At 41.0% G+C, this 24,251-nt stretch overlaps 1 protein-coding gene across 1 annotated transcript in view; it reads right to left on the bottom strand.

Moving 5' to 3' along the window:
- Positions 1-24,251, bottom strand: part of GRID2 (glutamate ionotropic receptor delta type subunit 2) — a 695,511-nt gene that overhangs the window by 136,840 nt on the left and 534,420 nt on the right. The window contains exon 9 of the mRNA XM_021396235.1: positions 7,700-7,801. Coding sequence (XP_021251910.1) covers positions 7,700-7,801 — 102 coding nt within the window. The remainder of the gene's footprint in view (positions 1-7,699; positions 7,802-24,251) is intronic.

Here is a 24,251-nt window from a genome sequence, read left to right as displayed (position 1 = left end):
ACTGAAATAAGAAGCCCCAAGTACTTAATTCCTTCAACTGCTTTACTGACCGCTGTTTTGGGGATTGTATTTGGCTAGGAACAGCACAGCAGCTTGTTATTTTTAATTGAACAGCAATGTGCATTACTTCACGTTAGAATCAATGACCAAAATTAAATTGAAACATTTAATTCTCTCATTACAGAAATTCTCCCACTAGCAATGGTTATAGAAGTCGCTGCAAAACATAACACAATCCCCACCCCTTAACACTAAAACAAAGATGAAGGTTTCAAGCCTTGGATCATGAAAGTATTATTTTGATTCAGCATCCCATTTTGCCAATGGGCTCTGTCACAAAATTGGCGAAAAATGCACAGTTCTCGGATCCTCTGCTTTTCAAACAAACTAGAAAGTCAGTCGTACTAACAGAAAAGTCCCTTTGTCTACAGCTGAAAGCTGGTTTGTGTCCTAGAAGCTGAAGACAATGTTAGAGGAAGGCCATTTAAATTTGGCCTTCACTTGCCCATATTTACCCACATACTTACTTAACATCACTTCTTTAAATGACAGGCTTTTTTTTTTTTTTTTTTAACGTCTTCGACAAGACTTGAGTTTATTCACATCTCACTCTAGTTAGCTAAACAGCACATTAAACATCATTTCTTTTTCTAAATTCAAACTGAAGATTCTGGATATATATAATAGTGAAATATACGTATATACTTCACTATTTCAACAGGACAAATTGAAAAACATTAGCCACCTCGCCATCCCTCCAATCTCTCCTATCGCTTTGAGACAGGACTAACGCTTCTTTCAATGCCATCTGTAGCAATGGTCTGTCAGAATACAGCCAAGCTCTGCATATTGATTTTAATTCAAAATACCTTAATGCACCTAATAGCTCTTTCTGAACCATTACAGTTATACGACAGAAATATGGATCGAGGCCGGAATCAATTGGAGAGTTTCAGAGTATGTCCAAACAGCACAAAGCTAGCATTAACACAACTAGCTCAGTGTCAACGGTTTACGGGCGTTAGGCCCGATTCCATGACAAAGGGGAAGGGGGACCCAAGGGCCCACGTCCCGGGAAAAGGGGAAAGGGGTAGGAAGATGGCCCTGAGAGCAAAGAACAGCGGCAACAATCTGAGGAGAAACAAACTAATTTACTAAATAAAATATCGGAATGCAAAACAACACACTATAATACAATATAATTACAATTTAAGCTGATAAATCCAATACAGAGAGAGAGAATGTCCCAAAATCAAGGTAGGCCTTACTCTACTACCGACGATAAGACAGCTGGAGAGCGAGGTGCTGCCAAGATGAGAGACGGCGGAAAAAGGGACGAGGTCTCGTGATCTGCAAGTTTTTATACTGCGAGCTTCTATCTTTTCCCTCCGGCTGGAAAATGGTAACAAAGGAGCAAAGTACCGTGGGGACTGTAGTAGTCCTTCTCTTCTGAGAACTAGGTATGTCCACTACATGATGTTATGATGTGGAATACCAATAACCGAAAATCACAAAACCATGACACTCAGAGACATGACTTAGCAAAAGCATAGTATAGACGTATTAACCGGCTGGGAGCTACATTATACTTCTTCCCCCGGCTACGCGAGAGCTTCTATCTATAATACATTGACATAATAGTTTGTGACACTGCACTGTCACGGAGTTCACCTCCTTTTCTGTCTCACGTGGAACGCCTGGATTATTGCAATCAGTGAGACAACCTCTTTCTGCTTAAAAGACAAACTTCCCATGTGGTCCGTGAGCGTCGCCCTAGAATGCGAACTTGCCCAGCGGAACAGATGGGTCAGGGTCAGTGAGAAGGCAAGTGCTAAGGAGCCTCGAGAGGTAGCCCTGGATGTACAGGTAAGTGAGGCTGGCCCTACCACGTCGCGCACTGCACCTACCTTGCTCTCAAATTGTCATCTCAGCCAGGCCCCAAAGCATTTCGTTGTCTTGATATACGCCTTTTCTAGTGTACTGCACCTACTACTTCACGTAAATGAATTTCAAATATTAATAAAAAAACAAAAGGAGCTGGGTTCTCCAGCAGTCTCTGAAATCAAAGTTCACAATACAAATGGATCATGCTAGGCACGTACAGCGTGAATAACCATACCACTGGTGACCTACCTGTTTTAATATATGCTAGGTAGCACTAAGGGACGCAAACCTTCACCTTTGCCCAGCCAGGTACCAGTTGCAGTTTGGTTCCTGTACGGGCACGGTGGGAGAAAGAGGAATGGAAAGACAGATTCTGCCTTCAACAAGGGATACTAATTTCTGTTGTTATAATAATCACTGTAATTATTAACATTTTCACAAAACCCCACTGGAGTACGTTGCCCAGTATAACAATACAGAAAAATTCACAGACTGATCAAGTCATTTTCGAACAGAAACCCAAAACCACGTGCGAATGGCTGGAGATGGGAAAAATCTAACGGGAGGATTTTCGGAAATGGTCTGCACCAAATCTGTATCTCCGGATAAGCGAGGGATGCCTAATCGAAGCAGACCGCCCTGATGATTGTTTGTGTGCTAATCACAGCGCTCAGTTATCAACACTGATCAATTAAAAGGGAGTGGCTGAGATGGCTCCTGTTCCCAGTTTCTCCATGGTCAAGAAACTCTAAACAGATCCAGCAAGCCTCAGAAGAGAGATAGGCAGGGCAGATGTCCGAGGGCGAGAAGCAATTTCGCAATCTTATTTTCTTCCATCTCCATTTGCGGGAAAGTAATGCACAAATACCACTCCTTTTCTCTGCCTCGCTGCAGTAGTGCTGCCGCTTTCACTGCAATCCTATTACGACATTCAGTGTTTTGATTCAGCACCCAAGTATATTAAATACACTGATCTGGCATGTAGCGAGGGTATGCTGTTTGTGCACACAGAGAGGAGGAGGAGTAGCGTTCCTTTTGGTGGCAGGAAATGCAGTAGTTGCTCAGAGAGCTACACTTGCTTTACAGTGAGAAGCATTTGCTCTAACTACTGAGTTGGCTCATTTTTAGCAATTTTAAAGAAACTTTTAAGCAGCCAAAGAGCTGCTTAAAAGAGTTCCTAAAGATACAATAATAGCTTCTTAGGAGAGTAAAAAGCAACAAATATGATCAGCATACTTCAAAAGATTTTTTTTTTTATACAAAAACCTTCTTTACATTAGGAACGAGCACACTATTACTTAGACCTTAAATAGTAAACAACACTTTTTAAAAAAAAAAGTCACAATTTCAGCATCAGTAAACGCCACGCTGAAGTCTGACCTTAGCTTTGAAAATTGGAAATCTGCCCCGTGCAAAGACATACCAGTAACAATCGACTTTTCCAAGGGAGAAAGCCAGTCTCATCAGTATCTCATATAAAACGATTGCTTTTGAGTGAAAAAACAAGAGTCACTATGAAAAATAGTAATTAATGAGCCTAATTATAATCATGCATCGTCACACCTGATGATTTCATTCATCTATTGATGAAATGAACACATCTACCGCTGGTACTATAATTAACCACCATTTCACTGCATGTTATTCATAGTGTCTTTGTCTATGAAAGATCCGTTTTTTTCCAGCTTTCTTCCACAGGTGGACATGGGCAACAAGAAGGAAGAGAAACCACAAAACACGGGGAATTGTTGCTGCCTAGAAAATTATGCATTTTTTACAATTAGTGATAACAATCAAAAACCGGAGATGATTTGGAAATATTTGAATTATAGCACGTAAGGGATACATCAAACACACTGCTGAGGTACAGCATCTAGAGATTTACAAAAGACCCTACAGAATCTACATTACGTACACTATTCTGCCATTCAAACTCACAGGCATAAACGGCCAAAGAAGGATTTATCCCTCCTAAGTAGAAAAGGGAAATGTCTTCACTTAAAACATAAATACTACTGCTGATGAAGATCGTCAAGTAACACTTCTTAACGTTACCACTTCTCAAGACTTTTCTGATGTTTTAGGAAACTCACTACCGTGTACAATTGTCCGACATGCTGATAATGTTGATACACATTTAATTTAGTAGAATGCATGCCTTAATTCAATTTTAAAAAAATTTATGCCGCCTGACGGAATGAAGAAGGTTCATAGAAGCGCACGGCATTCATTTGTGAGAAGGACACGTGAGAAATGCATATGAAAAGTGGTAACAAAAAAAAAAAAAAGAAAATGGCATAAGTGGCATTACCTGTGAGATTATTCCGACTATAATCTACTCTAAAAAAAAAAATGTTAGTATTTTCTGAGGTATCTCATGCATAATCTTCACTGTAGTCGATCTTCAGTCATTTGCTGATGCTTTTGTCCTGCCATTTTTTAATCCTTCATCGCTTCTCACTTTTTGTTCCTCTGATTATGCATAAGCTCTGTCTTATTTCACCTCTTTCATGCCTTTCTTTTTTCTTATCATTCCAAAAACTACTCCAGCTTCCTTTGAAAGAACTTCTGTCACTTTGTTTAAAGCAGCATTGGAGGTCAATTTCCAAAGACAGCCTCAGCTTTTAGAACTAGGACTCAGCCTTATATCTCACTTTTCTTTGTCTAAGTGGGAAGTTCGGTAGACAAAAGCATCTAAAGATGCAGACCTCCTGCCAGCTCAGGTCCATAACTATACTGTCCACTTTCTGGTTTGTTTCTTGCTTAATCTCTTCAACAGTCATGCCCTTAACGCCAATATCTGACAATTAAGCTATTCCACCTACAAGAACATTTTCCCAAGTGTCACCAATGCATTTTTATTATTTAATTTTCCTACGCTTGTCTACACTTCTATCAGCCCTCTTGTTTCCCGCAGTGCCCACCTGCAGCCAAGGGTCACCAACCTGCCTCCAGCCCATCTAGCTCTCTGCCAGCAATGTGAGTAGTAGCTAGCAAGAGATCGTACACGCAGAGATATGGCAAGGGATAATTCAGCATCGCTTGCTGTTACTCTTTCCCTCCTCCCTGCCCGCATTTCAGATTAATCCAGATATCAAAATACATACCTCTGTTCGGTAGCCATAGCTTCCATGTCAAAGTCTCAAATATAATATTTTACACCCCTAGAAAGTTACGCCTTATGGGTGCTCAGGAAAGGCACTGTACCTCTGTACTTTTCAGCAAGTTGATAATTCATAAAAACAAAGAATTGGAAACTTTTGCCTTTTCAAACATCGGGAGCTTGTTTTGGATACGCAATTCTGGAAATACCTGCTGGCCTGTTCATTGTCAAACAGGCCAAATCTCATTTTGTTGCTGATGGCTTAACGTTCATATGAATAATTCATTAATTGCCACAGCAACTGAACCAATGTTATGACAATATCTGCTGCATTCCAGCTGCCTTTCAATAAAACTAAGCAGCTGAAAATGAGGAGGATAAACTGAAATAGCCAAAAATGGATATCCAGCTAAATTTGTACTCGGACGATAGTTCATTCGAGACACTTTCTATCTGTTACGAGTTATTATTCTGACCTTCCACTGAGCTCCGTTTGTGAATCTCAGAATACTTTTCTGAAATTCACCAGCAAGTTGCTTGAACTTAGAAGTAGCTCATCAAACATGAAGATCAAACTCGGGTTGCATGCGGGGAGCCACTCTGTGACAAAGGAAACTCGTAATCAGACAAAATAAACCTCTTCCACACATGTAGAAAGGTGCTAATCCAAGCCAAACTAAAACACAGAATTGCGTATACGCAGGCAGTATTACAGTTCTCCTTAGAGTAAAGCACAAGGAACTGTTTCTTACTCCTGCTTATCCAAAGGAGAGAATTCATTAATAAACCCTTTACTTTTAACAGAAATACATTGACTTAACTGAGGAACTTGGAGAAGGATGGGAAAGGAAGGATGAAAACAAACTCATTGCTAAAATACAGTAGATGGGTGAAATCCCTTTTCTACTCAGATCAAAGGGAAAACCTTCACATTTATTATTGCCCATTAAATGAAAAACTCCACGTGAGTCCACCAGAGTAGTTGTGAACCCGGAAGAAAACTCCATTTTCATCAATTACTGTGGCCTTGATTTATGTCAAATACATAGGTTGCTCCAGAAACGTCCACAGAAACTACAACAGATACAAAGAGCACAACAACACTATTTGATAGAGGAAATTCGCAGCTACAAAACACTATTTTTCAACACAGTCACCACAATTAGCTATGCATTTTCACCAGCAATAACAAGAGCCTGCGTGCTGTGCTCAGAATAATCTGCACTGGTGGGGCGACCCGCTGTTCCTGTCACCATTGCTGTAATGCAGCACCCACCACATCACTGTGTTCACATCCACCATCCATAAATGTTTAGTAAGCATTGAAGAATGTCAGCGGGTGCAATTTCTTTTTTCCCCCCAACAGGAAGGTATCTATCGACACACCTTCGCTTCACACACACTTCCACGTCAGACAATTTCGTCAGACTGCCCCTCCGCTGCCATCTGTCACACGGCAACAAAATATAAGGGAATACTGGTGGGAAGGTTCAACCTCTACTCCATGCCACCAACATCCACGTCTCATGTCGTGGGGCAACATAGTAAAATAGGAGGCATTACTTTTGGAGCAGCCCTCCGAGTTCTGCTGATTTCATAGAAACTACCTTTTGACCCAACTATAATTTAAAAGATGTATTCCATTTCATAACATCAATGGACTTATCTAAACAGCAATTTTCCTTTGAAAATTGCTCTAAAACAAATAGGTCTTAATGAAATTCCTGTCAGTGTCTTTACTAACCAGATTTTTCTAAGACCAAATGGAAGACCAAGAAATGCCGGGGTGGCAGCAACACCTGTGGACATCCAAAGGTTGGAGGAATCCAGAAAAAGATTGGTGCATAGCTTACAAACTCCTCGCCTCTCATCTTTACGGAATAAAACTCAATGACCCTCAGTTTGTAGCGTAGTTCACAGATGATTTTGTCCAGATTGCACTTGCAGACATGCAAAGCTCTACAGTTTAAACCATTGTTTCTGTTATGAAGCCAATACGAGACATCCCCATCTTCCCCATGTACTGCCTTCATTGCACACTCTACGTCAAAGATGAGTCAGTTTGAACAACAACAAATTAGAGGATTTTAACAAAGTTGAATTCAGAGTAATAGTGTTTTCACTAGTTGCACTTTAAAACTGTCATTAAAACCAAAGCAGGAATGTGATCACATCATGTGAGGAGAGGAGCCCGAACTGGCACGTGATGCATGCTGAACTTTGCACGTCTGCCTTTTGTCTTTATTGTTAACGTAGAGGCAGTGCAACAATTTGAGTCAGACTGCACTCAATTCGGCATGGCAGTAGTAAGGCTACAAGTAGCTACACGTGAGGAATCGTTTACAGTTTCAGCTAGGTAACTTCAGCTGACAGGGCATTCGAAGTTACCTTTCTCAGCTTGTATGGTTGCATTATCTAATTTAGTATGCGCCTGTGGAAAAAAAGGGTTTTAATGAATTCGGTCCACGTGCTGAAATGAAGCGTCCTGTTTTTTTTTTTATTTTTGCTTTTTCAAATAATTTGGGTGGAAATCACTCCCTAGCTCTGCTACTGACAGGCAGAAATTAGACGCTTGTTTGTTGACTAAGTTCTTAGTAAAAATGGGTAAAATGTTGTACCTAATAAAAATCCTTTCCATTTACTCCCTGAAAAGATGATAAGGCAAAAAATATACATTGCTCCTAGTGCAAAATGGTGAAGATCTCTGCTTACCAGCACGGTCACCACGCGCAGAACCACTCCTCGCATGTTATTCTCCAACTTCCTGTCCGTTAGTGACCCATTCAGCCCAGTGACGGGATTCCAGCAGCTGAGCTGAAACAGAAAGCACAGGTTGTCTCCACATTGCCCGTAAAACCGGTCATTCCTCTTAGGCAGCTTCAAGCAGGAGCAAAGAAAAACACAGAGTACCTCGTAGAATCAATGGGACAGAAAGTCGGAGAAGGGTTTGCGCGTGGATTTATCTCCAAATTCCAAATGAAGTAATTAAGGATATCAGTTTGTGCCTCTAAATACCAGAGCGTAATGGATGACAGCACCGTGTTTAGAGGAATACGTACTGCTTTTGCAGAGCTCAGGGAGGGCTTCCGAATTAATAGAAAATATTTGAAATGCCATAAGGCTCTAAAAATACTTTCACTTGACTTCGACTGATACACTAATTGGAGACATAATAGCTACCATAATTTCAATACGCTCTCTGCTCCAGCCTGTCATTGCCAGTGGGACCCTAACGAAAGGAATTAACCAGATTTAATTAAAACTTATATTACTCATTGATAATGAAACGGCAGTGATTTTCTAGCCAGGATAAAGATCCCATTTAAAAATGACTAAGGAAAAGAGACGCGAGCACACCACAGTACTGAGAAAGGATGGTGACAGATAGCGCAGGGAAAGGAATTCAGTTGTGAGATATTTTCCCGGGTGCCCCAGTATCTGCCAGGTTTCTACGGACAGATGCTTTTGCTCAGGGATATCTCTAAGACTAGTATCTTTTTAATCTGAATTTACTGAACTGGAATTTATTTTCTCTGAAAGCAAAACTTTACTACATTCTTACATGACAATAGATGATCATTTTGGGTACAGAGAAATAAACCAACTGTCCACTCGTCCGTCATCACATGTACAAGCATTACTGGTTTCATCTTCAGAATTCACTGCAAAAAAAAAAAAATCACCTGGCCTCTGAAAATACCTGCACTAACCAAACAGAAAAACCAACAGAAGGACAACAACTGACTTCAGCGGACTTTGGATCCAGCTCTGCTTCCTCAGTACCTCCTCTACAGCATTCCTAGCTCTCACAGTAGTACTGAGCGATTGCTGACGTTCCAGATCCTCATCCCAAGCTGTCCAACAGCTTGAGACGAAAAACTTAACTGCTGAAGTGTGTTACCAGTAATCGTGCACAGTGAACGTATTTTATGCATATGCACCATACACTGCGTGGGATAAATCACTGCCATACTATAAAGCAAAGCAAGCGATTGTCTACATTTTCCGTATTTAAAATATTGAAAACAACATTAAGTCCAGAATAAAAGTACACTACATTATTTCAGAGACTGTCATTCTCAGTCACATCAAGAAACTAATTAGAGCTTGGTTCCAACTACCATATCCAAATGTGCTGAAAGTCTAATTACCACACATACTGTATTGTTTTTGCCAGATTTAAAACAGCATGAAGTTTCTGAAGAGCCTTCGTATACTTTTGAGGCTAAAGTTCATCTTTAATTATGTACATCAACAAGTACATGTTTATATAATGAAGTTTTTAGCTCAGACCTTTCTAACTATAAGGTAAAAAACACAACTAATTGACTGCTACAAATTTAGCAGAACACTAATTTTCCTTTAAGATGACGCATTTTATTTTCAATTATTGTTCATTTAATTTCCAGTTCACTTGTTCCTTTATGTGGCATAGTCATGATGGAGACAAATGCGCAGTGCCTTACCAGTAAAGTTGGAATTGATTTTGAGTGGGAGCTGCTTACAGTTATTAGGCAAAAATGAATCAACATTTATTGATGACAAGTTGAGCATGTCATTGCAGCTAAAGCAAACACTACTTTTCGCTGAAACAGCAAGGTGAGGGGTGGTGTGAGGCTTCCTCTGCAGCTCTACCTCTCTCCTCGCTGTTTCCGCAAAAAATCTGCTGCTACATTTGCGCCCTTCTTTTGCTCTGTCTCTGGTAGTTGAAATGAGAGACTAGATTCGGCACTAGCAGAATCTTACATTAATTCAGGTTGATTTGGGTAGAACAATACGAACGACTACTGAGCGCAGCACTTGTCTTCTTTAGCTATTTATACTGCTTTGTACTTCAGATGAAATTTTTACTATTTTAATGACAGCATTTACTCCACTCCATTCTGATACAAAATGATGAAGATGAAAAAGCTGTCAACGTGCTGCTTCCTTTGCTTTTTAATTTCCAATCTCATCCCACTTCCCAACTTGTTATCCCTGCTACTATCATTGCTAGCGAGGGTTTGCCTCCGCTTTTTCACTGGCAGAGGCAACAATTTGACCTCCTTAACAGAGGCCCTTCGTTAGCAGAAATTTTTGCCACTATGAAGTACGCACTACTGAAGGCCTGCAATTTGCAATCAATATTAAAATAGCCAAAATCTATATTATGTATATTTCCAATTTCCAGGCACAGATTTATACAGAACTCGGAACACTAAAGTCTATAATGCCTGTGAGACAGAGCTTACAGGCAGATTTTCTTCTCCAGCTTCCACATACAAACACACAATACAAATATTCCATATGAAATCAGAGAACTCTCGTGAGCAGCTCTGAGCTTTCACTTTTTCTGGCAGAGTGACGTACAGTTTTAAAGTTTGTCAATTAATCGAGAAAAATTTGCTGGGCTGGTGTGATCACAGTTCACAACAGATGCACGTTAGAACTGAAATGAGCGTATGGGAACGAATGCATTATTTGTACGCGCTGATGGTTCTTGAGATCTTACGGTGTTCTACTAGCTAAACTAACATAGAAAATACAGATGAAGCAGTTAATCCAGAACTGCAACGCAACCACCTCTGAACTCAGATTGCATGTACACAGCAACACTACAACAACGGAGTAGAAAACACTCCGGAAAAGCTACAAAGGAAATCTGGAAGGTAAAACATCATTACACATGCAACCGGAATCAATTAGGACGCCAAGAGTAGTATCACTCCCTTTTCCTCAATTTCCTTGGTCTCCTTAAAAAACAAACAAACAGCTCACAAGACAGTGGTTTTACTACAAACAGTCTGAGAAAACATTTGCAGAAGCAACGCTCTCCACAGAGCATTTTTAATGAGCTGCTCCAATAGAGGCTCACATGAGAGCTGGTCGCCTGTGCAAACACCGTCCACCTTGCCTGCAGTACTGGTATGCTCTTCAGAAATTCCCTTCTCAGTTTTCACCTGGGTCCAACCTGCTGTAGGAACTGACTTTTCCTGAGTTAAGACTCCAGTAGAAGAAATATGCATTAAGAACACCCTGCTCCATTCCAAAATAGAGTGAATTCAAACAAATTGAAGAGATGTCACGAACCTCTCATGAGACTGCACGTAACTGAGATTCTAAACCCCAGGTGTTCCGGGAAGACTGAGAAACAGGATACACAACAGAAAAATTGTGAAGAAATTTTTTTGTTGTCATTGTGCAGTGGGCAGATTCAGCATTCACAACGTTTGCTAGGACACCAGTTTCAGCAAAATTCATGGAGGAGAGCATGAAGATAGTTTCGTACAGAATACACCTGATGACTCTTCCAATGCTGAAAGGCTATAATGTGATGGTAAGTATAGCAACAAGAGCAGGGTGGCACACTCCAAGGCTGCAGCAAATGAGGACAAGCCCGAATGTAGCAGCCACGAATGCAGAAACAAAGCAAGAAAACCTGCTTACCTTTTGAAGGCCTGGGGTAGGCAGGGATCTCCAGTGAGATACCCTCACCTCTACTGCCAGCCCTGAAATGAGGTCTGGGAAGGGGTGGATCCTGGCTCCACCCCTTCCAGTCACTCAGGCGCATTGCTTGCACCTGAGCTCCTCGGGGTTGGCCCTGCCTTCCCACCAGGTGCACAATCACTGTTTCAGACCGTGACTTAGCATTTCCGCTACAACTCTTGTCTCAGTTGGGATTTAATATATCCAAGTAACTGAGAAATCAGAGACCGAATCACAGCAGAAAAGCCAAAAAATACACGTTCCGGTTGTTGTTCTGATACTGTCAGCAACAAAAAGATGAGGGAGACACTCTTTAACCCATGCAAAGTCCTTTTAGTTCAGCTCCCTGGCAAGTGCCTAATGTCTGGTCAGCCACATCTGTAAAATGTCTGACGGCCATGGGTTAACCAATCTTCTGGTAATCCTGGGACCAATAAAAAAGCAAGGACTGGTTTTGCTCTCCACAACCATTTCCTAATAAACCTGGTGTTCTGGAAGGCTGTGTTTAACTTCACCCTTCACTAGAGCTTAGGTAATAGTCAGCAAATAATAAGTTGTTAGAATCAATAGAAAATACTCTGTTTAACAAATTGTATAATGTATAGCAGCACTTGTAATACCTAAATTCTGTGTCAGGAAGCTATATAGTTCTGTGCATTCCATTAATTACTTTTTATAGAACGTTTTATTGCTTTAATTCGTCTCTGGAATCGAAGGAATGACTCGCCCCTAGACTCACTCTGCTGTTTTCAAGATATCTTAGGAGCATGTGAGCGCACGCGTTCAGTTTTAAAGCCAGAGCCTTAAGGAACATAACTGCAGCGCTCAAAGCTCAAAGTGTTCTGTTTGTTTTATTAACCTATCATAGGCGAGTGCAAATGACCTAAGTACAGATTTTTTTTTCCTCAAAGCCAAAGCACACGATCAAATAACACAGTTAATAAAATGCTTCACTTTGGAGCCTGCCCAAATTTCCTCAGCTTTTTGAAAAGAAAGAAAGAAGCTAATGGAAATCTACCTGCTGGTAATGTGCTGTTTGTTTTCCTTCCAGCTCTTCACTTAGCATTTTCTCAAGGCCTCATGCACCCAGACCGGTGCCAGAAGTTATAATTGGACGTTTTACACCACTGAGAAATATAGGGAGAAAAAAGCATGCGCTGCTTAACTGTTCTCACACCATGAAGTCCATTCATGAAGCACAGCTCAGCGCTTAGGCCAAGTTTCCAGAGGAACTCTAATGGACTTTTGGAAAGCATAGTAAACCACTGCATCTCCGAGATAATGAACCATTTCCCTGAGCTAGTGGTGTCATTCCAAAGCTCCCTCACTTACACCCTTCATCTCTAGTTTATTTGCTCTATTACTGCTTTTCCTTTCATTTGAAATTTGGTGGTTTTAATCCATCATTTCCCACTACTAATTGTCTTCTCTTTTATCTTTGGAAAACACCTGTTTTCCTTCTCCAGTCCACTATGTGAATCCAGTACTCTCCCAGCAGCTCCTTAATCTATGGTTATCTTGCTCTTTCCTGTACTGCAATTTCTCCTGCAATTTCTCTGTATACTTCCAGTGCACTTTCTTCTTTGCTTTTCTTTCCCTTGATCTTCTCTGATGTTTCCTGTGCCCTTTTCAGATCGGTAGAGGGACATAGATTTTCTCTTGGGTTGGTAAAGGGACCTAGGCTTCTTCTCGCTTTCACTACATCCTGCTTTGGTTTACCTTTCAATCACTTTGTGCCCCTTCTTTCTCTTTAGCCCTTGAACCTCCTTTTCTCTCAGGTAGTCCCCTCTCCCAGGAAACTTCCCCTCGCCTCCTGCTCCTCCACTTGTTCTACGAGGGATATAGGACTTAATTAAAAACATTAAAGTATGGCCCTTCTCGCTTTCACCTTTCAAATTTTTTTCACTCCTTTTCCCTGACATACTTATTTCACCTTTTCCTCAAAGACCCAAACAAGGATAAAAAGGGATCGGACAGCAATCTCTTTCCCACTGCTTCTGTATTTCGGGGAAAGTCAAACACTCAAAAGAGCCTCTTCTTTGACCTAGATATCACCCCTTTGCTGTATGGTGGATCCACCGTGGATTGCCAGTAAAAGCTCCCCTGGAAATCCCAGTGGTGCCTGGGGATTGCCATGTCACCAAGCATTCACGGTGAGAGCATCAGTCCTTCTTCGTTTAGTCCTATGCCACTGCCCATATCACTGAGAAAACACATGCTTATGAGCTTCTAGTATGTTCAGACATTTTTTGAATGGTAACATGACCTCTGTAAAGATGTGGGTTCTGCTCTCTATTTGCTGAAAATTGAGGTAAGAATGTAATGGCTGGCACAGTCTGATTTCTGGCAGCTGGAGTTTTCGGTCAACAGCTGTAGAGAGGCCAGTGACCACCCACACATCATCGTGCGACCCGACTTGGCAGTGTATCGCCCAGAAAACATAGTCCACAGGAAGAGATGGGAAGGATAAAGAAACTTCACTGAAGATAAGATACTAGTCATTAAATCTAACATCTACTTTAACACTATGTTTTTTTTTTTTCCTAACAGGTTTTTTTTTGCTGTCTGGAGATAATGTTACCACCTCATTATAGTTTATCAGGCGATAGAAAGTAACTTAAAATGGCATTACTACAACCTCCCCCCTCCCAAAGAGGGAAAGCATTAATCTTCCCCCAACATGTCTTCATGCTGCCAGAGTAAAATTCATTAATATCGCTTTCATATTACATGGAAAGTTTGCTTGTTGATATCTGGATTAGTCCAGGGAAATTGAAAATACGAACTAAGTTCAGGTTTGTGGGCAGTTTAAATACATTCGCTTTGATTTTTAATTGGAAATTACAAATTCTTTCCCATTAAAAATTTTAAAAGTTGATACGGAAGACTTTTATCCAAATCATGCAAGTTCTAAATAAAACAAAAAAGAAGTAAATAAATTTACAATTGAACTTTGTCCATTCTATGCTGGTGCATCCCTGCATCATTATGAAGTCAAAGAGGAAAGCTCTCAGCTTACATTAGACCGTGACTTTTAGAATTTTGGCATTGCTGAAAAACCTTTGATCAAACCTCATCAGCAGCAAACAATGAGAAATACTATTTTCCACTGAACTGCACGAATCTCCCTCTACTGAAAACAGCAAGACGTGCAATGCACGTTACAGCTTCTCATCAATTTCCTGGTAGCATATGAACATTCAGTGGACTCACAGCTTTTCCTTCAGCTCACTAAGGTGCTTTCTGGGGATTTGATTTCTCAGCAAGGGCATGACAAAGTGGGATGTATTTGCACTGTTACAGGACTCAAAAATTCTGGGGGCAGTGCACTGTAAATAAATCAAAACTGCAATATCATAGGACAAACCCGACACCATTTCACATAGAGAGAAGAGGGTTTACGGAGCAGGACTGTGAACAAGCCCAGTCCAATAGACCACAGAAGGGAATCCTTCAGTACAGAGCAAACTGGGCAGATCTGAACATTTAGCTTCCATAATAGAACGCTGCTGGCACCGAGTGACTTGGATATCTCTGCTCTGCATTGCAGTCAGCTTGGTGACCAGGCATGATGAGAAGCACCTAGGATTTTTCTGTCTGACAATGAAAATCTCCCTTTGAATCTAACTACCGAATTACCGGTCTGGGAGTCAGTTCTGAATTGTGCATTAGCTTCATCGCTCTCCCAGCTGTGAGGAAAAAGAAAGGCTCCAGCCCAGGTTCTGAATAACCCCAGTAGTACAGACCTGTGTACTAAAGAAATCTGTGCTTATATTAAAGAAGGCTGACGAGGAGCTATGTATTTAAGTATGCACAGGGCCCACTGAGGGTACAGAACATCCAAACTGATCTTAGTGGTACCTCTTTAGACCTACATTTGAAGTATAAAGGGGGTTATCATACCACTGCTTGCACGATGAACTACATCTGATTATCTTTTCATATGACGCAAAATGTTACGAATTGTAATCTTTTCAGGTATGACACGGAAATCTTCCCTTTCCTTTGGAAAAGGATTATTTTAGAAAGGATTTTAAATGAAGCAATACTCCCATCACTGCTTATTCACAAGCAGACATATTTGTATACCCAGCTAATCAATGCTCCCTGCGTAGTACTCCTGCATTGCTTATCATGAGGCACAAAAAAAAAAGAGTTGCCTTCGCAGGAGTCGGTAAAGCGTGGCAAATACTCTTAGAATGTACATACCATGAAAATATACGATCTGAAAACCTTCAAGAGAGAACTATCTTATTTATAAATATATGCTTAGCACGTTTGACATTGCTACGTAGTTCTTCAGCATGAGATACAGAATAAGACAGACAAAAAAAAAAACAATTACAAAAGACTACCATGTACCGGCATGAAAACACTCCTTCCGCCTGCCAAATATGAGGCTGCAGAAAGGCTGAAATTATACTACTTTTGTTCCAAAGAGTACATGCAACTCACTGTCTTCTCAGACACGTTCAATTCTCATTACCAATGTGAGAGACAAAGGATTAAGTACAGAGGTAGTGTGAGAACACGCACCACTGCCTGGTATGGATGACATACCTATCTTAAAGCATATTTGTACCTGTCTAGAAGCTGTTCAGACTTATGCCACTTTAAAGTAGTTTGCATTCTATGCAGCACAGAAAAATTTGTCAGCTCCTTCTCAAATGTAGCACAAAGAAAGATGTGATCTCCTGTTCCTACATCTCTTACTCATACATGCCAGCGCAGTATGATTCCTAGGGACGCGAACCACAAAACACCTGCTCACTAAGCATCAATACAGACCAAAAAATAATGTGTATATGCTCTCACACACACACACACACACACAGAGCTGATGGAGAACAAGAAATTCACATGAAACTTTTGCCAGCTTAACTCACTTCTATATTTACGCACACGTATCAAAACACTCCTGAAGAATGCCTAAAGAAAGAAGACCTTTGGTGAAAAAGGGAAACCAAAATAAGCTGCTATTGCAAAATAGCTTTCAAGTTTCTTGCTAGAGAGAACAAAAATGGCAGCACAACAACCATAGCAATAGATGGTAAACTGCTTTCCTCCCATTCTCCAGGTTCCTGCAATGCTTAATTGAGATATGCAGAGATTAAAACAATCTTTGCTTACACACAGAACAATACTCCATTCCTAAAATCCAGGATTTATTTTTACTGTTCGCAGAAAAAAAAGAGGCTTACTAAGTTGGATATGTCGCTGGCTTGCTAGCTCGATGCTGGCTAGTAAATCAAAGAACATTCTGTCACTGATATGTTAGAAAACAGTATTCCAGTATAACCCACGCTCACAGGGTGTATGGCTAATGTCACCAATTTGCAGTGCATTATGGACGAAGTATTACAACCGAAGCATTTGATCGTATTTTTTTGAGAAGTTGGCGGTAAAGAAAATAAGTCTGTGGAGTGCTTTTTTTTCCCCACCCCCTCAACACAGAGCAGCTTTCTTAGTAATCAAAGGAACAAAAAGCTTTGGCGCAGCAGTGATTGAGCAGAGTACCTATACCAAGCATCAGCTTGGATCAGGTAAATGCGCTGGGTGGATAAAGCCCACAGCAAACAGGCAGTCTCTTCACTATTCTTTAAAGGAAGTATCACCTTCTTCTTCTAAAGGTTGTTTTCAGGCCACAAACAGAAAGGCTAGGTGTGAATTTGAGGAGACGGTTGTGGCCAACAACCAGGGTTATGAAAGCATATGTTTTGGGAGTAATAGTAATGGGAGCAGACGTGTTCAGCCAGAGTACCAAACGTCAGGCAGGTGCCAGGAGCACTGAGCGCAGGCAGACCTTCAGGGTTAGGGTTTTGGCACTGTCTCATACCAGGGATCTGTCTCACCATGGGGTCCAGATAATCTTTTCCAATATCTCCTCTTCCAGATGATGTCAGCTCCAAACGCACAGGCCTTTTTAGCATCAATAAACCATTACTGAAATTATTTATGTACTTACTTCTTTGCTGAAGCCCCTGACCGAACTATTACACTGATAACCAAACGTTAAACTGATAAGAATCAAAAGCAGTTTCCTCTCTAGCTAACAGCACTAACCTTCAGCACAGAAAATACAGTCAGCTTCTTTTCTTTCATGTACCACAAGGCATAATTACCTATAAGAAAGTCTGTCTCCAAGTAAGACCTATGGCCTTCTGATGATGCCCTCAATGACCTCAGAGGCATGTGGCCACCAGGAAAAGCGTAATTCTGATTGCACAGTCTTTCTTACCAGCAGTGGACAGCATTCACAACTGAGAGCTGAAGTACACAACAAACAAGCTATTAAAATGCTGACATTACACTGCCGTGCATTGCACAACACGCACTGTTTAAGGCAAGTTTGGAACTCACTGTATTTACTGCTAATCAGTGCTTTGCCTAAAAGTAGCCAGAGCCCAGCTAGATGGGCTAGCAGCAAGTTCTGACACATCCAAGACACCTTTTTGCAAAAAAGCCAAACATTTCCACGTTTGTTATTTACTATTGAAAAATAAAACCAAAACAATAAAATAACACTGGGGAGGCAGACCATTACTCAGATGTCTAAAAAGTGATACTCTGGCAATTAGACAGAAAGCTTCTAAGAAGTCCTTGAGAAGTGCTAACAAAGACAGTTGCTTTGCTTTATCCTTCAGTCGGACCAAACTGGAAGGTTAAGGACCTTGGGATAGGAAAACCCTGAGTTTTGGCTACAAAGACAAAAACATTTTTAATAGACTCCTCTACAGAGCAAAATGGTTCACCTGAGCATGATTTTACAAATTAATTGCTTCATACAATGTAAGCATTTGCACGTATTACAGTAAATAAGTTTGACAGAACAGACTGCCTATCATAAACTTTTAAATGGCAAATAATACGTCGTGAAATACTTGAAGGCCTAAATAAAGAATCTGTGTGAAAAAAAATACAACATAGCTCGAAAGATAATTTGACACCTGTAATAAGCCCTCTCTACGGTAGCTAAATCAGTGAAAAACATTTTATTACAAATGAAAATCACTGCTTTAATGACACCAGAATTTGCCACAAAAATAGATTAGTAATATACCTTAGTAATTAAAACTAGACAAACACATGATAAATCTAAGTTGAAAAGGATGGGAATTATATGACCTAGTAGAATATATTCCCACACTAGATTCCAGTTACCATGCAAAATGCTGAAATTGTTCAAAGAACCTGAAAACTTTAAGCCGTTGAAATGTTTTAGTTGAATTAATACTGCATGGCTCCTTCTAAGAACATGTTGTGGCATATATAGCAGTGATTATTTAGCCAGCTAAGTAGTTCTACTCTGCTCACCGCTACCATGTTTCTAGGATTTAATTTCAAGGGATAATATCAATTTAAGAACCATCGTTCCATTTGAAAGAATCTACTAGTTTCAAGAAGGGAGAAATGCCTATCTTATGATTACATTATCAAATCAATAATTGGACTCAACTTATCTTCTTAGGCACATTACAGCTACTGTACTAGACTGGATCACTCGCTGCTTCCCACTCTCAGCAGCACCCACTTGATATGACTGTAAGACATCTGAAGTAGGAATTTTGTCACCTTATGCATCAGTAGAGAAACCTGTTTAACAAAGCTTTGTACTCCAATTGCAATTACCATTAGATATGTCAGTAAGATCAAACGCTTTGTTCTCATTTTTCCCTGAGTTTCAGTTCTACTCTATTCACGTCACCTGGCTGATAGCTACTGGGCTGTTACCCTGGTATGACCAGTTACTGAGCAATTGAAAATGTTTAAGAATGCTCTACGTCTCTGCACAGTCCAACTGTATGTCAGATCACAGCCTAGTTTGACGAAGAATGTTAAGCTCCTTTTGAAGAGCAGAGATAAATTACTTGAAAGGAGAAATTACTGGAAAGATGACTTAAAAATAATATTCTCTCTTCAAATACTTGATACAGCCTATGAACGGAATACCAGAGGCCTCTTTTTCAACAACCTGGGGGTACTGTTATGTTGCCTCCCAGTGTACGCTCCAAGATTTTCACTGCGGATGCTGATAATCGTCAGTCTGTAGAGCGTAGAGTTAACCGCCATGCTAGAGAAGGTACAACTATTTTCAGGGCTGAGTGCTTGCTTGACAGCTGACTCTGGACTATGCTCATCTGAGTATTCACCTTGGTGTAATGGTGACAGAAAATTTTACTGGTTTAGATAAACTCAGAAAGAAGAAGAAAGTCTTACTGTCGCTTGAGACGACAACACAAACTTCTGCAAGTTATTATTTTTTAAACATTATGGCATTTTACAATTTCACTGGCAAACTAACCTTTATTTCTACTACCCTTGGTAATACGCTGTAAGCCCACTACTTCAGGCTGAAGAGAAAATAAGAAATCAAAAGAGCCTATTACGTGGTGTGATGTCTATCCGTTGTCTAAAGCAGAGAAAAAGGCAAATTATTAGCCCATCAGTATTAGTTCCGATTAAAATGCTTTCGACACTTTCATTGACTGCGTTGATGGTAGCAATGTATTATTCATCTTACCTTCCTTTCATTGTACTCCTAATATGCAATCGTATTTTGCTATCGTGAACCTGAGTATAAGGCACTTGAGGCTAGATTCTTGGTTGGAAAAACTCGGAATATTTTAAAGAAAATAATCCCCATTAGTCTAGTCGAGGATCCCACCCTATCTCTACACCTGTGAAAACGACTATATTTCTTCCTAGAATAGTTCCTGAGTAGGTCTCCATTTTTAGTACAACACCTGGGGTTTATGCTCAGCTTCCATTCATTGCATAAAAACTCTCATTAAACTGAGAATTTGTATTGGTAGAGGAAAAGTAAAATGCTTCTACGGAAGATGCAATAAAACTAAGTGAATAATTCATCTATTTTTCATATACAAATTTATTCACGGCATAATATCCTCTAATAGCTGCTCTTACGGAGATTACAGGCAGTTTCTCCAGAGCATTCAATAATCAGAAAATTTCATCGATTTGTTTGTCAGGACACATTGCCCTTACAGAACATTTCTGTCTCATGACTGGACTACCAGGTTTCTAGCATCAACATCTACAATTATCAGTTCAGTACTTCACTTTTAGAACCCAAGAAAATACAATTTACATAGTTACGAAAGACAGTGTTAGTAGTAACTCAGTATAAGCATTACACAGGATATGATAGTCCTACTCAAAGTAGATGCCATTCTGAGTTTGTAGCATATTTGAAGTTCTTGAACACCCAACATTGAGTAAGTCCTTAGACAAACAAGCAGCGGTAAGTCCAAGCCCCTTGCACCCAAACATACCCAAACCAGTCTATCCTATATTTAAACTGAAAATAATAATAGTAAAAGGATAAAAACACAGATTTGAAAGGTAGAGGAAGGTTATCCTCCCCATCTATTCTTCACTGGTGAGGCTGCACCTGGAGTACTGCGTCCGGTTCTGGGCTCCTCAATTGAGCAAAGATGGGGAACTTTGAGAGCGAGTCTAGTGGAGAGCTGCAAAGATGATGAGGGGCCTGGAGCACCTCCCGTGTGAGGAAAAGCTGAGAGACTGGAACTGTTCAGCCTGGAAAAAAGAAGACTGAGGGGGGATCTTATCGGTCCTTATAAATATCTAAAGGGCAGGTATCAAGCGCATGGAGCCAGGCTCTTTCCAATGGTGCCCAGCAACAGGACGAGAGGTAACGGGTAGAAACTGAAACACGGGAACTTCATATGAACATGAGAAAATTGAGGGTGACAGAGCACCAAAAACAAGCTGTCCAGAGATGCCGTGAAGTCTCCTTCTCCGGAGATATTCAAAACCTGCCCGGACGCTTTCCTGTGTAACCTGCTCTAGGGAACCTGCTTTAGCGGAGGGGGTGGGGAGTGTTGTCTAGATGATCTCCACCAGTCCCTTCCAACCCCTACAATTCTGTGATTCTTTCAGAAGTCAGAATACTACAAACAATGCGTTAAAATATGATACATTCAATAATGCCCTTCTCTCACAGCTAACAGGTATCACAATTATCTCACTTTAGTAGCTAAGTAGCTCAGTAGTATTTCACAGTTACTATTACGTGCTATTTCTCTGATGGTTTAAGCCACTCCAACCTACCTATTCCCATCTTTAATCCATTGGCATCTTCTACTCCCACCTCCAGATAGCCGTTGCAGATGGGGGCACATCTCTTTTGAACAAATTCTCTCATCAAGCCAATCTATTTCTGTGCTAATTATAGCTATGCTCAGTCTAACTATACTGAACATATATCTCAAACACATACATGTTATTTTGTATCATGTGGGCTTCTTCTGTCTCCCTGCTCATATAGAAGCGTCATTGTAGCTGTGCTGGTGTAATTCTATAAACAAGCTAGGCTAGTACAGAGAAGTAATAACTTTTATTAGACCAAGAGATATAGTCTGGGAGAGAACAGGCTTTGGGCTCAGAAAACTAATGAAAGTCCTTTGAGACAAAAAGCTTTCTTGTTTTTCCGCCAACTGTATTATTCGGTCTTATAAAAGAAATAACCTTTTTCCCTACAGGCCTGACTGTCCTTTGTTATAATAGATTACTTATGATGGAGATAGGTCAAAAAGGAGTTGTAAAACAAAATAAAGCTAACCAAAAAGCCAAGAAGACAGGGAAGGTAAAACCATGGCCTCGATAAATACCAGCTCCTTACACAGAATAGCCAGACTGACAGAGACCAGAAGATGATCTCTTCAAGCTCAGCACCACAGTGGGATTGCTTTCCAAGACTGCTAACCTCTAGACCGAATCACAGAATTGCTCAGGTTGGAAAGGACCTTCAAGATCATCAAGTCCAACCGCAACCTAACCATACTGCTCTAACAACCCACCGCTAAATCACATCCCCGAGCACCACATCCAAACGGTTTTTAAACACATTCAGGGGAGGTGACCCAACCACCTCCCTGGGGAGCCTGCTCCAGTGCTTAACAACCCTTTCTGTAAAGAAGCTTTTCCTGATATCCAAATGAAACCTCCCCTGGTGCAACTTGAGGCCATTTCTCCTTGTCCTGTCAACTTTCACCATTGAGAAGAGACCAGTGCCACTCTCACTGCCATCACCTTTCAGGTATTTGAAGAGAGCAATGAGGTCTCCCCTCAGTCTCCTCTTCCCCAGACTAAACAGCCCCAGTTCCTTTAGTTGCTCCTCATAGGGCATATTTTCCAAGCCCTTCACCAGCTTTATTGCCCTTCTTTGGACCTGCTCCAGCACCTCCTGTCTGTCCTTCCTGTACTGGGGTGCCCAAAACTGAACACAGTACTTGAGGTGAGGCCTCACCAGTGCTGAGTACAGGGGCAGGATTACTTCCCTAGTCCTGCTCACCACACCATTCCTGATACAAGCCAGGATGCAAAAAACACAATCCGAAACACAACAATCCAAAACACAACGATTGGTACTTTTGGAGAGAGCACATTAGAACTGATAATTAGTACACTGACAGCTATCTACAGAAAGCAGGCAGAAATTGAATGGTGAAGTTACATTCATTTAGGAGATTTAAGGATACGAAGGGATGTGGAGGACTGGAAGCGGGGCTCCCCATGTATGCGGAAGGCTATGGAAAATACAACGTCACTGCTCAACAGGCAATTCTTTGCCTGAATCTTTACTGGCAAGGTCTCCTTCCAGGCCTTCCAGCTCCTGCATCCAGCAGCAGTGTCTGGGGAAACGAACTGCTATCCACGCTACAGGAAAATCCATGAGGAGATGCTTAAACAAGCCAAAAAGTACACAGGACTGCATGTGATTTATCTGGATGTCATTGCAAAGCTATGTTCTCTGATCTTGAAAGATCACGATAACTGGAAGAAAGTAAACATCACATCCATCTTCAAAAAAAGAATGAGAAAGAGGACTCAGCAAAGCAGAATGGTAGACCTAGCCTCTGTTCCTTTGGGGGACTATCAAACAATCATAGAATCACAGAATGGCCTGGGTTGAAAAGGACCTCAAAGATCATCTAGTCTCAAGCCCCCTGCTGAGTGCAGGATTGCCAACCACTAGACCAGGCTGCCCAGAGGCACGTCCAGCCTGGCCTTGAATGCCTCCAGGGACAGGGCATCCACAACCTCCCCGGGCAACCTGTTCCATTGCATCATCACCCTCTGTGTGAAAAACTTCCTCCTAATATCTAACCTAAATATCCCCTGTCTCAGTTTAAAACCATTCCCCCTCATCCTATCGCTATCCGCCCTCGTAAACAATCGTTCCCCCTAAAAAAAAAATCCCTTTGAAAAAGGGAAAAGAAATCCCTTTGAGCAGCATCTCATAATATGTGATGGATAGGATGGCGCTAAAGAAAAGTTGGCAGATTTCCTGGCCAAAGCACACTTCATCTTCCTCATAGCTTTCTACGACGAGAAGGACTGGATTGGCGGATGGCAGTTGGCTTGACTTTAGCCAGGCTTTTCTCATTGTCTGCACTCCTGTAGCCAGGGCTGCACTAGCAAGACTGCAGCTAGTAAAAGGCTAGATTTATTCACCCTACAGAGGAGGAGATGAAGGAGAATCTTAATTGCTAACTGTAGCTGCAAATGGAGGGAAAATTACAGAGAAGATGGAACCAGACTGCTTGGTGATGGTGCCCAGTGAGACAATGAAAAGCAAGAGTCACAAGCTGCAGCAAAAACAGTTCTTTGAGTTTTGAGTGGCCGACACTTTAGTGGCTAAACACTGGCAACAGGAGAGAAAAGAGTCTTTATGAGGAATAGCTTTTGTGTCACTGCAAATTACTACATTCCTGAGAAAGGAAAATCTTTGCAGATTTCATTATGCAAAAGTCAG

Source organism: Numida meleagris, chromosome 4 (genome assembly GCF_002078875.1).
Source record: "Numida meleagris isolate 19003 breed g44 Domestic line chromosome 4, NumMel1.0, whole genome shotgun sequence".
Lineage (NCBI taxonomy): Eukaryota > Metazoa > Chordata > Aves > Galliformes > Numididae > Numida > Numida meleagris.
This window is presented reverse-complemented; position numbering and strand designations above follow the sequence as displayed.